The sequence below is a fragment of the Hesperophylax consimilis genome, chromosome 8 (assembly GCF_061612785.1).
Source record: "Hesperophylax consimilis isolate HC1 chromosome 8, BYU_Hcon_1.0, whole genome shotgun sequence".
NCBI lineage: Eukaryota > Metazoa > Arthropoda > Insecta > Trichoptera > Limnephilidae > Hesperophylax > Hesperophylax consimilis.
Genome location: NC_142843.1, coordinates 29,895,082 through 29,907,988, shown reverse-complemented (window position 1 = coordinate 29,907,988; position 12,907 = coordinate 29,895,082). Strand labels below are relative to the sequence as shown.

Genomic DNA, 12,907 nt, shown 5'->3' with positions numbered 1-12,907 from the left:
AACTTATTTATATACAATGATAAGGAAACTTTGACTGGACTGTAAATAATGCAATACTTTTTATTTGGATTAGGTTCATAGAATGCATAATGATAATCAATGGTTTTACTTAAATTAATGTTTATTAATGCAAATATAATATAAAAAAGAGCTGGGACATGAGCAAGATTATTATTCGGTCATAGAATTATCAGGTTTGCCTGAAACGCTGTTGAAAAGGCGATCCTTAATCATCTGTGCCATCAGGCCGTGAATGACCTCTATGGTTGTTTTACAAGAATCTTTAGTTGCCTTCATCAACTTATCTTCAGTCCGTTTTTCGTGAGGATCCGAACCACCCACAATGAATCCCCCGCGCCCTACAACAAACAAAAAGTTAAGTAATCAAACAAGTCAAAATATTCTGATTATAATTGTCGTACTGATGATGAAAATCTTAACATTTCCCGGCTGCCTCAGAATGTCGAATAACCAAAGTAATTAGCTAATGTGATTTAGAAATTTAAACATAGAAAGAGTATTTATGTTAATGTGATACATAGGGCTGCATTTTAGATCTTTTTACAATATGTACATAGTTTAGACCTTCAATTGAATTAGTGCGATATGCCACTTGTGGTTGCTTCGTTCCTTTCCCATAATCCACAATTCTCGCGCTTCGGTTTGCAAATATATACGCAGCATTAGATTTCGTAATAGTTTACACAAATTTAATCCCGAAAGATGCAAAACATTGAGTAGTGAGCCTGCAGGACGAAGGGGTGGACCTCAACTCAAGTGGTTGTGTGTAGGCAACTGGCAAACAAAGCTTGAGTATTTACTTACCAAGAGCAACCTCCGACTGTTCCAATTTATCAGACAAATCGAATATTTGTCCTGTAGTATAGTCTGCATTAGTGATGAGGCTGGAGCTGCTCAGCGTGTTGACCCAGTACTTGTTCCACAGGGAGTCCAGGAGCCTTCTGTCCAGAGAGGACTTGAAGTAAGACACCTCCAGGGAGTAGTATTGCTTACAATGCACTCCAAAATCCTCAATCTTGTTCAGTGGAATAGTTTGGTACTCGGATGGCTCCTCATTAGCTGGTTTGTAACCCTACAATAAAATAAGACTAATTTAAAACAATCAATTGATTAAGACAAGCATTATAACATTGTGTTATCGGGTGAACACTATCCTTTTGTTCTGAGAAAAAAAGATTTCTTTCATACCTCTAGTTTCTATTAATAAATTAATGTTATATTCATGTAGTGTACCTTGGGGTAGGTTCTGAAAGCACCGAGGCACACTTTGCCAGCCGAGATGGTTCTGACAGGATCGATGACGATGGCAACAAAGGGCTCCTGGAAGTTTTGGTTCAACATCTGCGTGGATACATCGATGCCTGACAGCCAGCAGCCGTAGCCAGGGTGGCTGTGGTACCAGCCGATAGCATTTTCTTGCCGACCAACCTGATAAATAAACAATGCATATTATTATTCACCACCTGAGTAAACTGTTGATTAGCGCCACTTATGGAGTAGCATATAATATTATCTATTTCATCACCGCTGAGTAATGCCACCCTTCAAGTAAATGTATGTTATTACCGCTATATTAATCCTATGATTAAAGTTACTAGATGAGTACTAAATAGTTTACAGAAAAATTGTGAAATACTCATTTCAAATGTTCTGAAAATCTAATCATTACAATAATTATTATTTAATTTTGGATAACGAATGCTAAAATATAAGCTGTTTAGGCAGTGGTGAAAGTCAAGACAATGAAAGATTCTTTCAATAATCACAAACATTTAATTTCTTAATCTCTCCTCACTAATAATGTAAAGTACATCATGTCGGAAGCAATTACGTATACCCCTAAGTGAAATATTCACATAGATTGACATTTAATAATACCTGTTTAGCAGCTTCAATGTATGCCGTCATATATTCGTAAGCCTGAGCCTGGGCATTGACCCTCGTCTCTGTTCCTTCTACAGGCAAGGCAAAGGAATCCATCACCAGCATGGTGTTCGCATCCACTTTTCCTATTCAAAAATTTATATTTTAACTGTGTTAAATGAATGGAAGAATATAAAACCTTAAGTGGTAAGACTGGATAAGTACTCTTACCTAATAGGAGACCCATAACCTCCAACGTCCCTCCTGACCGTGCATGCATTACCATCTTTAATAAGGCTAATGCAGAGATTCTTATGTCCTTAAAGAAATGTGGACTAGAAAAAGACAAAGGAAAAATATGTATTCAATCTCTTAACTCAGCTAATTCATTTCTTCTTATATTATAATCAAATATGCCAACAATATTTTATGAAACAGTAAAACATACTTTTTTAACCTTTTGAACGCGTTAATTTGCTCCGTTTTATCTATACCCGTACGCGGTACATATTTTCAAATACCTATGCATGCAATTAAATGTCAAATTATAGCATTCTGGCATGATTTATTGGACTATATAGACAAAACAGATTATTCTCCACAATATGAAAACAAATCCTCGTGTGTCAACACTCTTAGATGTTTATAAAAACAAAAACATAAAATTTCATACAAAGACGTACCGTATCTTTTGAATGTGGTCCCGCCATTCACCCGGCGTCATAAATAAACCACTCTCGGTTTGTGTGTACTTAGGCCACTGTGTTTATAGACACAAGTGGGACACCATGATCACTTATCATTCTTAGTTATGAAAAGTTGTGAATGACAAACTAGTACTAACGCCATCCGTTGACAAAAATGTAAACTAAAGGACTAAAAGGCGCGAAGAGGCGCACTTGGTTATCGATCTTTTTTTATGAAATACAATTTTATTTTTGAGAAATTCTTGTAGATGTCAGCATCGTGATAGTTCTACAAATGTCCAAGTGAGTAAGAAATACATTTATGACGAAAGAGAGCGGGAATATCGGCCGTCAAAGTTGCCGTATCAACTGTTGATACAGCCGCGTGTGAGTATAGACTTTTTGCCGTAACAACAGTTAATACGGCCGCGTGCAAAGAGTTAAATGGGTTAAATGGTAGTACAAGTTTGCCACATTTCACCTACGAAAACCGTTAGTTTGAACCAATTTACTATGTGAAATATCTTTTAAATAGGGGGAAATGTATTTTGGTAAATTTTAGTTGTATGTACACGCATTTGTAGTTTTAACTATTGACTTATTTCAGTGTTCCGATAACAATAACCTAGGCTATTTAAATACACAGCTTCCTTTTTTCAGCTCAAAACTGGATGTTGCAGAAATTCAAAGTTTAACCTATTTCATTCATCGATTAGCATAAGTAAAAATTGAGCAGTTCAGAATTTGTAAAATCTCACTCTTTCTCCCAAGGCTTGGCTGCAAGAATATCCTGTTGTTGTTTTTTATCATATCGATAAATCTCATCAATACTGGATACCACTTCCATGTTATTTGCCAGAGCCCATGATTTTTGTGCAGTGCTTGACTGCGAATCACCAGCCGTAGAAGTTGACGCCATAACTATAAACAAGAAGATAATTCATTATTTTCCTCCCGATTCTTTGTAATGAGAAAAAACATAACCTCAATAGAGTAAAAAATATTCAAAGTACAATAACACAGCAATAAAAGAAATCCAAGTTCAATCCTTAAATTTATTTAATTTTACTTATTTGAAAGGGATATTGTAAACTAGGCTATGGACGGCGAATTATTAAATTAAAACATTGGCTTCTGTAGAAAAACCTTCGCTAAACATTGTACTTACTTGGGTTTTATTTTCGAATACGTTTTTTTAAATCAAATCCAGTAAAACAATTATAAAATTGCAAGCATGAACATAAATGCACTCTTGTCTCAATCCAATAAAATTAATATGATTAATATTTAATAAAAATAAAAAGTTATACTGACAACAGTGACAACTGAAAATTACTTTGTCTATGCATTTTTTTGTAATCCTCTAGAGATGGTCGATATTCCTGTCACGATTACAAGGAATCGGTTCCTTTGCTGTCACAGGAACCGTCGGTAATATTTCTATGAAGAATCGGTTATTATTGAAACTGGTTCCTTTTGTTTTTTTTTTTATCAAAAATTAAATATATTAGAAAAAAATTAAAAGTAACACTGATATATCCCTAGGTATCTACGTGACTTGAATTCATAGAACGACCAAATTGAAGACGTGCGCCCGCATGTATTCTCCGTAATTTTACACGCAGATGGAGGCGGCAGTTCGTATTAGATTTAAATATTTAGTTGTATAGATTGGCCGGCAACCGTAATAAAAAAATAGAAAGCCAACCTAGAAATACACCTATTAGTCCGCATATTTAGCTCTAGACTCTCATCAAGTCATAAATATGAAATGGGAAAATGTTAAGCCAGCGACCTAAGGGCAATAAAAACCTTCGCCCAAGGCTAGACTATATTGCAATTATTTTAAGGTCGTATTGTAAAAATGTAATTTTAAAATATTTAACAATAATTATAAATCTAGACGTAAGAGTGTAATTGTAAACTTAGATTAAGAATTTAATTGCAACCAGATATCAATTAAGTGTATGCATGCGTAATTTTAACATACCTAATATATATTAAGATTTTGAACTTGTTTCGGAAGATCAGAATCAGCCAGCCAGCGCCATCTAGCGGTGAGAGTGGCGACGCCAGCGCCATGGACCCGAACAACGTCACGAAGTGATGTAAAGCGGAACCACGATAGTTTTAGCACCCCACCACAGGCGCGCGAGGGTCACTGAATCGCGCGGCTGAAGACAGATTTTTCAGCAACCAACAGTTACCATCTCGCCTCCGCCGAGGAACCTTCTGCCCTTCCCCCTAGGAGCGGTCGCCGAGGCTCTTCCCGTAACCCCGCTAACTTCCGCCCAGGAAGCCAGAGTGGTCGCCAGACTTCCGCCCAGGAAGCTGCCCTCTCAGGAGTCGCTGCCTGCTGACTTCGCCCTTTAGAGCCTTGGCCCAGGCTGAACTGATTCCGTCTTTCGGAACCAGCCCAAGTTGAGAAAGAGAAAGTTTTTTTAAAGACATTGAATGAACAATAAATTAGAATTAATGAAGCAGTCAATTAATTTTAAAAATTATTATTAAGCCTAGATTTAAACTAACCCTAAGTTTGTAACTAAGTAACTTCTTTTGTTTTTCGTTCCTCATTTTCTTTTACATGCATATTGTTAATATTAGACTCCCCTAAGTAAAGTTGTAACAACACAAACTTTAGAATTTTTGTGGAACCCGTTTCTTCCTTTTCTTTTTGAGGAACCGGTTCCAAAAGTAATTGGATAAATAACCGCCTCCACACCGGCCTCCGGAACCGCAACCATTATGGGGTCAACCCATTGACCATAAACAAACCACAAACCACTCTCATTAGCCCTGAACAGCAGTGATGGGTAGGATCGAAAAATTAACATAATCGAAATATTTTAATAGAAACAACAAAAGAATCGAATGATTAATCGATTTAATTGCTCGGAGTTCAGCGGGAGCAGTAGCTGCGGACAGATGCAGATTTTTTAATAGGGGGGCACATAGGCAAAGTACGGTACATAGGTATGGCAACATGTTGGTAGGTAAGTACTGCATTCGCAAAAAATGGGCTAAACCAGTGTTTTTATACTGACAATGATGTTTATTGTTTACTTGCAGTAGCTACGTAATGATATAATATTATCAATATTATTATAATGATGTGAATGACTACGAATGCGTTTCATAATATAATATACTCTTGAGCGGTCAACGGTCACTAGAACGCAGAACTCTGACCGCTCTCTGTGTGCTCCCGCTCTAAGAGCACAAGCGGCGTTCAAATTCTCGCGTTCTAGTTTCGTTTGGGTCATTGCATATGCAACATGTCACTAGAAAGTTCATCATCCGATGAAGAATTATTGCTCTTGTGGAGGTTAGCAGCTTCTTAAAAGAAAAGGAAGTATTGGGTGCACCCAATCAACACAACGCGAGAAGAACAAGGCAGATTTACTAGTATTTTTCAGGATTTACTTAAAGATGAACAACGATTCTATATTTATTTTCGAATGTCGATTAATAGTTTCAATGAATTGTATAACATCATACAACCCGATATCGAAAAACAAAATACTAACTGGAGGAACTGTGTTTCATCAAAAGAAAGGCTGGCTGTATTTTTAAGGTATGTATTTATTTATTAAGAAAAGACATTAGAATATTTAGAAATAATAACAAAATATACGAATAAATAATTTACATCACTTAAATCGTATAATATACTCCTTTCCCTAACCAATTCAATTAACTTTTTCGTGTTTGTAACCTCAGACATCGCGGCGTTCTGGCGTTCTCTGCCTCGGCGGGAAAAGAACTCTTAGGCTAAGGACTCACGGAGCGATTTTTATCCGCGCCCGCCGCGGTTGCGGGCCCGCAGCCTCTGTAGAATGCAGATATGTATGTAAAAAATTAAAGCACATTTCACGACGCGTTTTACGCCCGCGGCGTGTGCGATTGTTTGCGGGGCCCGCGGCACCCGCGGTTATCTTGTACCGGCGGGCGCGGGCGCGGCCCCGCCGCCGCGGCGGGTTGCCCCCGCGCGCTCTGCGATCGGTTGGCGGGCGAGTTGTGGAACTCAAGTCTTGCAACCGCCCGTCTTGCGATAATCAACCGCCAAGATTGCGGGCGATAACCGCGACCGCGGCGGCTGCGTCACCGCAAAAAAGAGCGGTCTCGTGAGTTTTGAAAATAAAACTCCATTCCGCCACCGCAGCGGGCGCGGGTAAAAATCGCTCCGTGAGTCCTTAGCCTTAGAACGCGACGTTCCGTTTTGACCGCCGCGGTCATAAATATACCACTCTCGCCGGCTGTGTGCGACTGTGCGTTGTTGTTATAGTATCAGTACATTCTAATGAACGCCGAACGCGGAACTCGGAACACGGAACTCCTGACCGCTCTCTGTGTGCTCCCGCTCTAAGATTCTTTATGGAGCGCTCTCGAGGTGTTTTTTTTTTCACAAAAACGTCACTATAAAAATAAATCAATTTAAATTTATTAATAACCTTCCCAACTTATATAAGTCAGAATGCCATATTTTACACACGGGCGTCATAAATCCCAATCTAAAATATTAATGATTTTTTCACATACTTGTAGCTGAGCGGTTGGTAAATAATATCCTAATTAAACATTTGACAATTAGCAAAGAATAATTGCGTAATACCATTTCCCAATGTATATCAAATTATATAAGGTAGTGCTAACGCAATATACCCCGGGAATAATATCTCTTTTGTCAAGCAATTCGAGAAATTTTTGACCTTTCTTGGAGTTAGGAATCGATTTACGTTTTCGAGTGAATTCTGACCAATGACGTGACTGATATTTATATCGATGAATCCGACCAATGACGTGACGGCCTGTGGTTTCGAATGATTTTCAAAGCGATTGTCTCGGACTGTGTGACGATGGTGTGACGATTTTTGACAGAATCGATTCCTATTTCAATTACGTTTCAAAAAGATTGTCTCGGACTGTGTGATGATTTTTGACAGAATTGATTCCTTGATCGATGACGTTTCAAAAATATTGTCTCGGAGTCCGAGACAATATAGAGACTCGGACTCTATGATGATTTTTGAGAATCAATTTGTTCATAATAATAAATCGAAATATTTCGATATTATGATTCATCGATTGTGCCCATCGCTACTGGACAGAGCATTAGTGCCAATTAGTGCGATTTTGTGTGAATGACGTTGAAGCCAAATCTAGGGTGAGGGGAAATTGCCTGGCAGCCATCATGTATGACTACTTTTTAACTGATTTGTATGCCAAGTGGTGCATAATGAAATGTTATGATTTAATTTTTGTGTTCTTAAGCAGTTATATTGGCTTATAATTTTTTTGGAATATTTGATGACACAAGGAATGGGATACGTCATTAAAAAAATTAAATAGATTTTGGAATTTCTATACATCTTCCCCCTCATCCCGCGGCTTTAAATTGTTGTTGAATTGCTTTGTCCAGGGCTTTTTAGGTTCATGGGGTCAATCCACGAACCTAAAAAGCCCAGTGTGATTTTGTATGAGCGGCATTGAAGCCACATTTAGGGTGAGGGGAAATTGCCGGGTAGCCATCTTATATGACAAACTTTTGAAATGATTTGCATACAAAGTGGTATAGTGTTAAAGCAAATATTACGGCTTATGTTTTTTTAGGGGTATTTGATGAGAAAGAGAATGGGACATGTTATTAAAAAATGTAAGTAGGTCTTGGCATTTTTCATACATCTTCCCCCTCACCTCACGGGGTTTATTTTGTCCATGGGTCAACCATACCTTTTTGCATGGACCCAACACCCAGGACAGATCATTAGTGGTATTTTGTATGAATGGGATTGAAGCCAAATCTAGGGTAAGGGGAAATTGCCTGGCAGCCATATTGTATGACTAACTTTTAAACCGATTTGTATGCAAAGTAGTGCATAATGAACTATTTGTTTTATTTTTGTGTGGTTAATGATTTTTTTAGGGGTATTTGATGAGACAAGGAATGGGATACGTCATTAAAAAAATTAAGTAGACTTTGGCATTTCCATACATCTTCCCCCTCACCCCGCGGTTTCAAATTGTTCTCGAATTTTTAGCCTTTTAGGTCCATGTTTTTTTGGTTTTCCAACCATGGATGAAAATATTGAGAAAAATTTGCTATTCATTTATTGAGTGGATTTATACAGAAGTACGAAATATAAACATAGCGCTGTAAATAATTTGTTATGATTCCATAATTTGTTATTTGTTAAGATAAAACTAATTATTTGATTTTTGAAATTATAAATAATCAGCCACAATGCTCAACGTAATTAGCACAAAATAACTCTCTTTATTGGGCTTGATATGCAGAATTCAGCCATCTAATTTAACCTTCCCCATACTAACTATCCAGAATTCAGCGATCTAATTTAACCTTCCCCATACTAACTATCCAGAATTCAGCGATCTAATTTAACCTTCCCCATACTAACTATCCAGAATTCAGCGATCTAATTTAACCTTCCCCATACTAACTATCCAGAATTCAGCGATCTAATTTAACCTTCCCCATACTAACTATCCAGAATTCAGCGATCTAATTTAACCTTCCCCATACTAACTATCCAGAATGCAGCGATCTAATTTAACCTTCCCCATACTAACTATACAAAAATTCCGCGTGTTCCGAAGGGGGTATCCAGATATTTGCTTGTATTTGTATAAATTGTAATATATAGTTCATTCCGAGTCGCGTTTTCCCAACCATCTAGTCTATCGCAGAATGTGATCAAGGCCCTTTAGTAGCCCAAACAACACACTCCAGTGCTTTTTAAGCAGTGGGGTATATTTGTAAATAAAATATGATTGATAAACAATTGCAATACCTAATTAAACTGACAAACATTTTAATAAATGTAAAAAGAAAGCATTTTTAACATAACAATGATTCTTTCTGGTAAAATTTCGATCGCGCTGGCCTCGCTTATTATGAATATTTTTTAGATAAAACCTTTAGATTCACCTTAATTACTGTACGACACAACTTTTAACCTTCGGGGCGGTGGAAAATATTGCAATAAAAATTTCAATTACGTAAAATTAAAATTAGCTTTCGTTTTGTGAAACGAGACCGTCCATTTTCAAACTTTATTTGTTTATTGTCAAATGTCATTTTGTTTTGTTGGTGTTTCTGTTACTATAGGACGAAACGAACGGCTAGAAGTAGCTAGAGACAATCGCGCGGGCGTTTTTTTAATGTTAAAAAATTCCGTCAAATTAGTATTTACCTAATATGCATGCATTGTGATTGAAATTTATTAGCTGGATTTTATTTTTTTACGTTCAAATTTTATTTAAGTAAACTATTTCTGCGATGTTGAGCGGCTACGCTAAATTTGTAATACAAAAGAAAGTGCCCCCTTTATTGCGCCTGCTCGCGTCAAGGCAAGAAAAACATCCCAGTTTTCAAGTAGTTTAGCGGCTACGCTAGGTTTGTGTAACATGGTTTGTGATACAAAAGAAAGTGCCCCCTTTATAGCGCCTGCTCGCGTCAAGGCAAGAAAAACATCCCAGTTTTCAAGTAGTTTAGCGGCTACGCTAGATTTGTGTAACATGGTTTGTGATACAAAAGAAAGTGCCCCCTTTATAGCGCCTGCTGGCGTCAAGGCAAGAAAAACATCCCAGTTTTCAAGTAGTTTAGCGGCTACGCTAGGTTTGTGTAACATGGTTTGTGATTCAAAAGAAAGTGTCCCCTTAATACCGCCTGCTCGCGTCAGGGCAAGAAAAACATCCCAGTTTTCAATTAGTTTAGCGGCTACGCTAGGTTTGTTTTACACAAACCTAGCGTAGCCCCTAAACTATTTGAAAACTGGGATGTTTTTCTTGCCCTGACGCGAGCAGGCGGTATTAAGGGGACACTTTCTTTTGAATCACAAACCATGTTACACAAACCTAGCGTAGCCGCTAAACTAATTGAAAACTGGGATGTTTTTCTTGCCTTGACGCCAGCAGGCGGTATAGAAGGGACACTTTCTTTTGAATCACAAACCATGTTACACAAACCTAGCGTAGCCGCTAAACTAATTGAAAACTGGGATGTTTTTCTTGCCTTGACGCGAGCAGGCGGTATAAAGGGGGCATTTTCTTTTTTTATCATAAACCATGTTACAAAAACTTAGCGTAGCCGCTCAACATCGCAGAAATAGTTAACTTAAATAAAATTTGAACGTAAAAAAATAAAATCTAGCTAATAAAATTCAATCACAACGCACACAATGCATGCATATTAGGTAAATACTAATTTGACGGAATTTTTTAACATTAAAAAAAACGCCCGTGCAATTATGTTTCTAGCCACTTCTAGCCGTTCGTTTCGTCCTATAGTAACAGAAATACCAACAAAACAAAATGACATTTGACAATAAAGTTTGAAAATGGACGGCCTCGTTTCACAAAACGAAAGCTAATTTTAATTTTACGTAATTGAAATTTTTATTGCAATATTTTCCACCGCCCCGAAGGTTAAAAGTTGTGTCGTACAGTAATTAAGGTGAATCTAAAGGTTTTATCTGAAAAATATTCATAATAAGCGAGGCCAGCGCGATCGAAATTTTACCGCGATTACATATGCATCCAACTTATCGTAAATAATGCTCACGGAAGTTGTTTGGAAGTTTAACTTACGAACTTCTCACAGAGACCGCTACACCAATAATTCTATTTTTGGTAAGATGGCTTCCTGACAACAACGCGTTGCCGCAATACCTCCTAGAACAACTAAGGCCAGGACACTGAATCAAGATGGCCGCCGCTAAAGGCTGATGAGCATGGATTAATAAATCTGATTAGATGCCAATTATGGTAAAATAGTGATCTGAAGAGAGATTATATTATACTAAATACACACTGAAGTGCAAAAAACATAGGTACATATACACTGGGAAAATTGTAGTGACGGGTAAAAAAGGAAAAGAAAAATTCTTAGTACAAATCTTTAATTTCCTTTGTTAAAAATGCAACATTTCTAAGTACAGTACTTATAATAATTAGTAGTAAGTAGGTACTTATAATAATTATAAAAGGTATTAAAAAAAGAATTTTTTAGAAGTCTAAGAGCTAGTTGTTTTATAGAATTTAAACAATTCAGCAAATTTCAATGTATGTTTTCATGAAAGTTCTATGTTATTATATCAATATGGACAATTTGTTTCACATAACAGAACTTGAGTAGAACTTTGACGGAACTAACTTTGAAATTTGATGAATAGTTCATGTTCTGTGAAACAACTAGTCCTAAGAAATAAAGTAAATAGAAACAAAATGAATAATTGATAGCATTTAATAATGAAATTAGATTATAATGATATGTGTGGGAATATGTATAATATGAATGTTGTGTGTGTTGGTGGATATGGTAGACGCTGAGATTGTAGAGCAGTCTGCTGCAGCTGCTGGAGGCTGGCTGCTGGGGGCTGGCTGCTGTATGGCTGGCGGGTGCATCTGAAAATAATAACAACTAAAGTAGTACACATATAAGTAGTAGGGGTATATTGTTTTGACATGTTGAATGTTGATGAGGGAATGATGTGCTTGGATATATCAATCAGTCAAGAATATTTTTTTTTTACTGTGTAGATTTTGCGACTTTTCACTACTTTTTTGGTGGTATCATTTCTTTTTTTAACATAATTATTTAACAATGAATTTTTAGATGATCTGATTAAATGGTGCAAAATAATATTTGATGAATGTCCAGCGGGACAATTAAAATCTGTTAGGAAAAAAACTCTATCGTTGATAGCATCAATTGTCAATTGTAATACTAATTCACGCTGGTTATTGTAATCTAAAAACATTTTTTCTAGTTTGGTTGATAAAAGCTTTTGAACGGTCACATAGTTATGAATGACGGCATTGACGATGTCAGGGTGAGGACATAATAAACCACCTCGATCCATATTCCTTATTAGAGAGTAACTACAATCTGTGTCTAACATTTTATCGACAGTGATGGAATTGGAACATGTTGTACATTTAAGTTTCTTTAAAACGGTTCGGGCACAATAACCTGCGAGATATGTAAGAACAGGGAGACTGGCTTCTGCTTGCTGGAAATCTTTCTCAGTAAATGTTTTATATAAACCAGAAAAAGATAAATTCGGTTGCTTATTTGAACTGGTACAGGCCTGGGGTTCAGTTTCAAGTTCACAATCAATAATGTCAATCTGTATACGGCCATATGCAGACGAAGACAACGTCAAAGGTAGCAGATCTTGTATCCTCAACTTTGACTCCACTTCAAATATTTGTCTGATTGATATTAAATATTGTGAACCCGCCATAGTTCTATACTTACCAAACCTAGCTTTTAATGCATCTGTTTGAATTTTGCCCGGAAGAAAATATTTAAACTT

General features: G+C 36.9%; 1 protein-coding gene across 1 annotated transcript; it reads right to left on the bottom strand.

Moving 5' to 3' along the window:
• Positions 1 to 103: 103 nt before the first annotated feature.
• CSN5 (COP9 signalosome subunit 5) lies at positions 104 to 3,902 on the bottom strand. Its single transcript, XM_089634113.1, has 7 exons — positions 3,739 to 3,902; positions 3,329 to 3,491; positions 2,116 to 2,219; positions 1,900 to 2,030; positions 1,255 to 1,449; positions 826 to 1,093; positions 104 to 359 (listed from the first exon to the last, which is right to left on the bottom strand). The coding sequence occupies exons 2-7, from the start codon at positions 3,487 to 3,489 to the stop codon at positions 172 to 174; spliced, it is 1,047 nt and encodes a 348-aa protein (XP_089490239.1). The 5' UTR covers positions 3,490 to 3,491; positions 3,739 to 3,902; the 3' UTR covers positions 104 to 171.
• Positions 3,903 to 12,907: the final 9,005 nt, after the last annotated feature.

Coding starts and splice junctions, on each gene's coding strand:
- CSN5 (XM_089634113.1), bottom strand. CDS start 3,489: ATGGCGTCAACTTCTACGGCTGGTGATTCGCAGTCAAGCACTGCACAA. Junction 1,094..1,254: donor CTTTCAGAACCTACCCCAAG/GTACACTACATG, acceptor ATTTTATTGTAG/GGTTACAAACCAGCTAATGA. Junction 360..825: donor ACAGTCGGAGGTTGCTCTTG/GTAAGTAAATAC, acceptor TGTTTGTTGTAG/GGCGCGGGGGATTCATTGTG.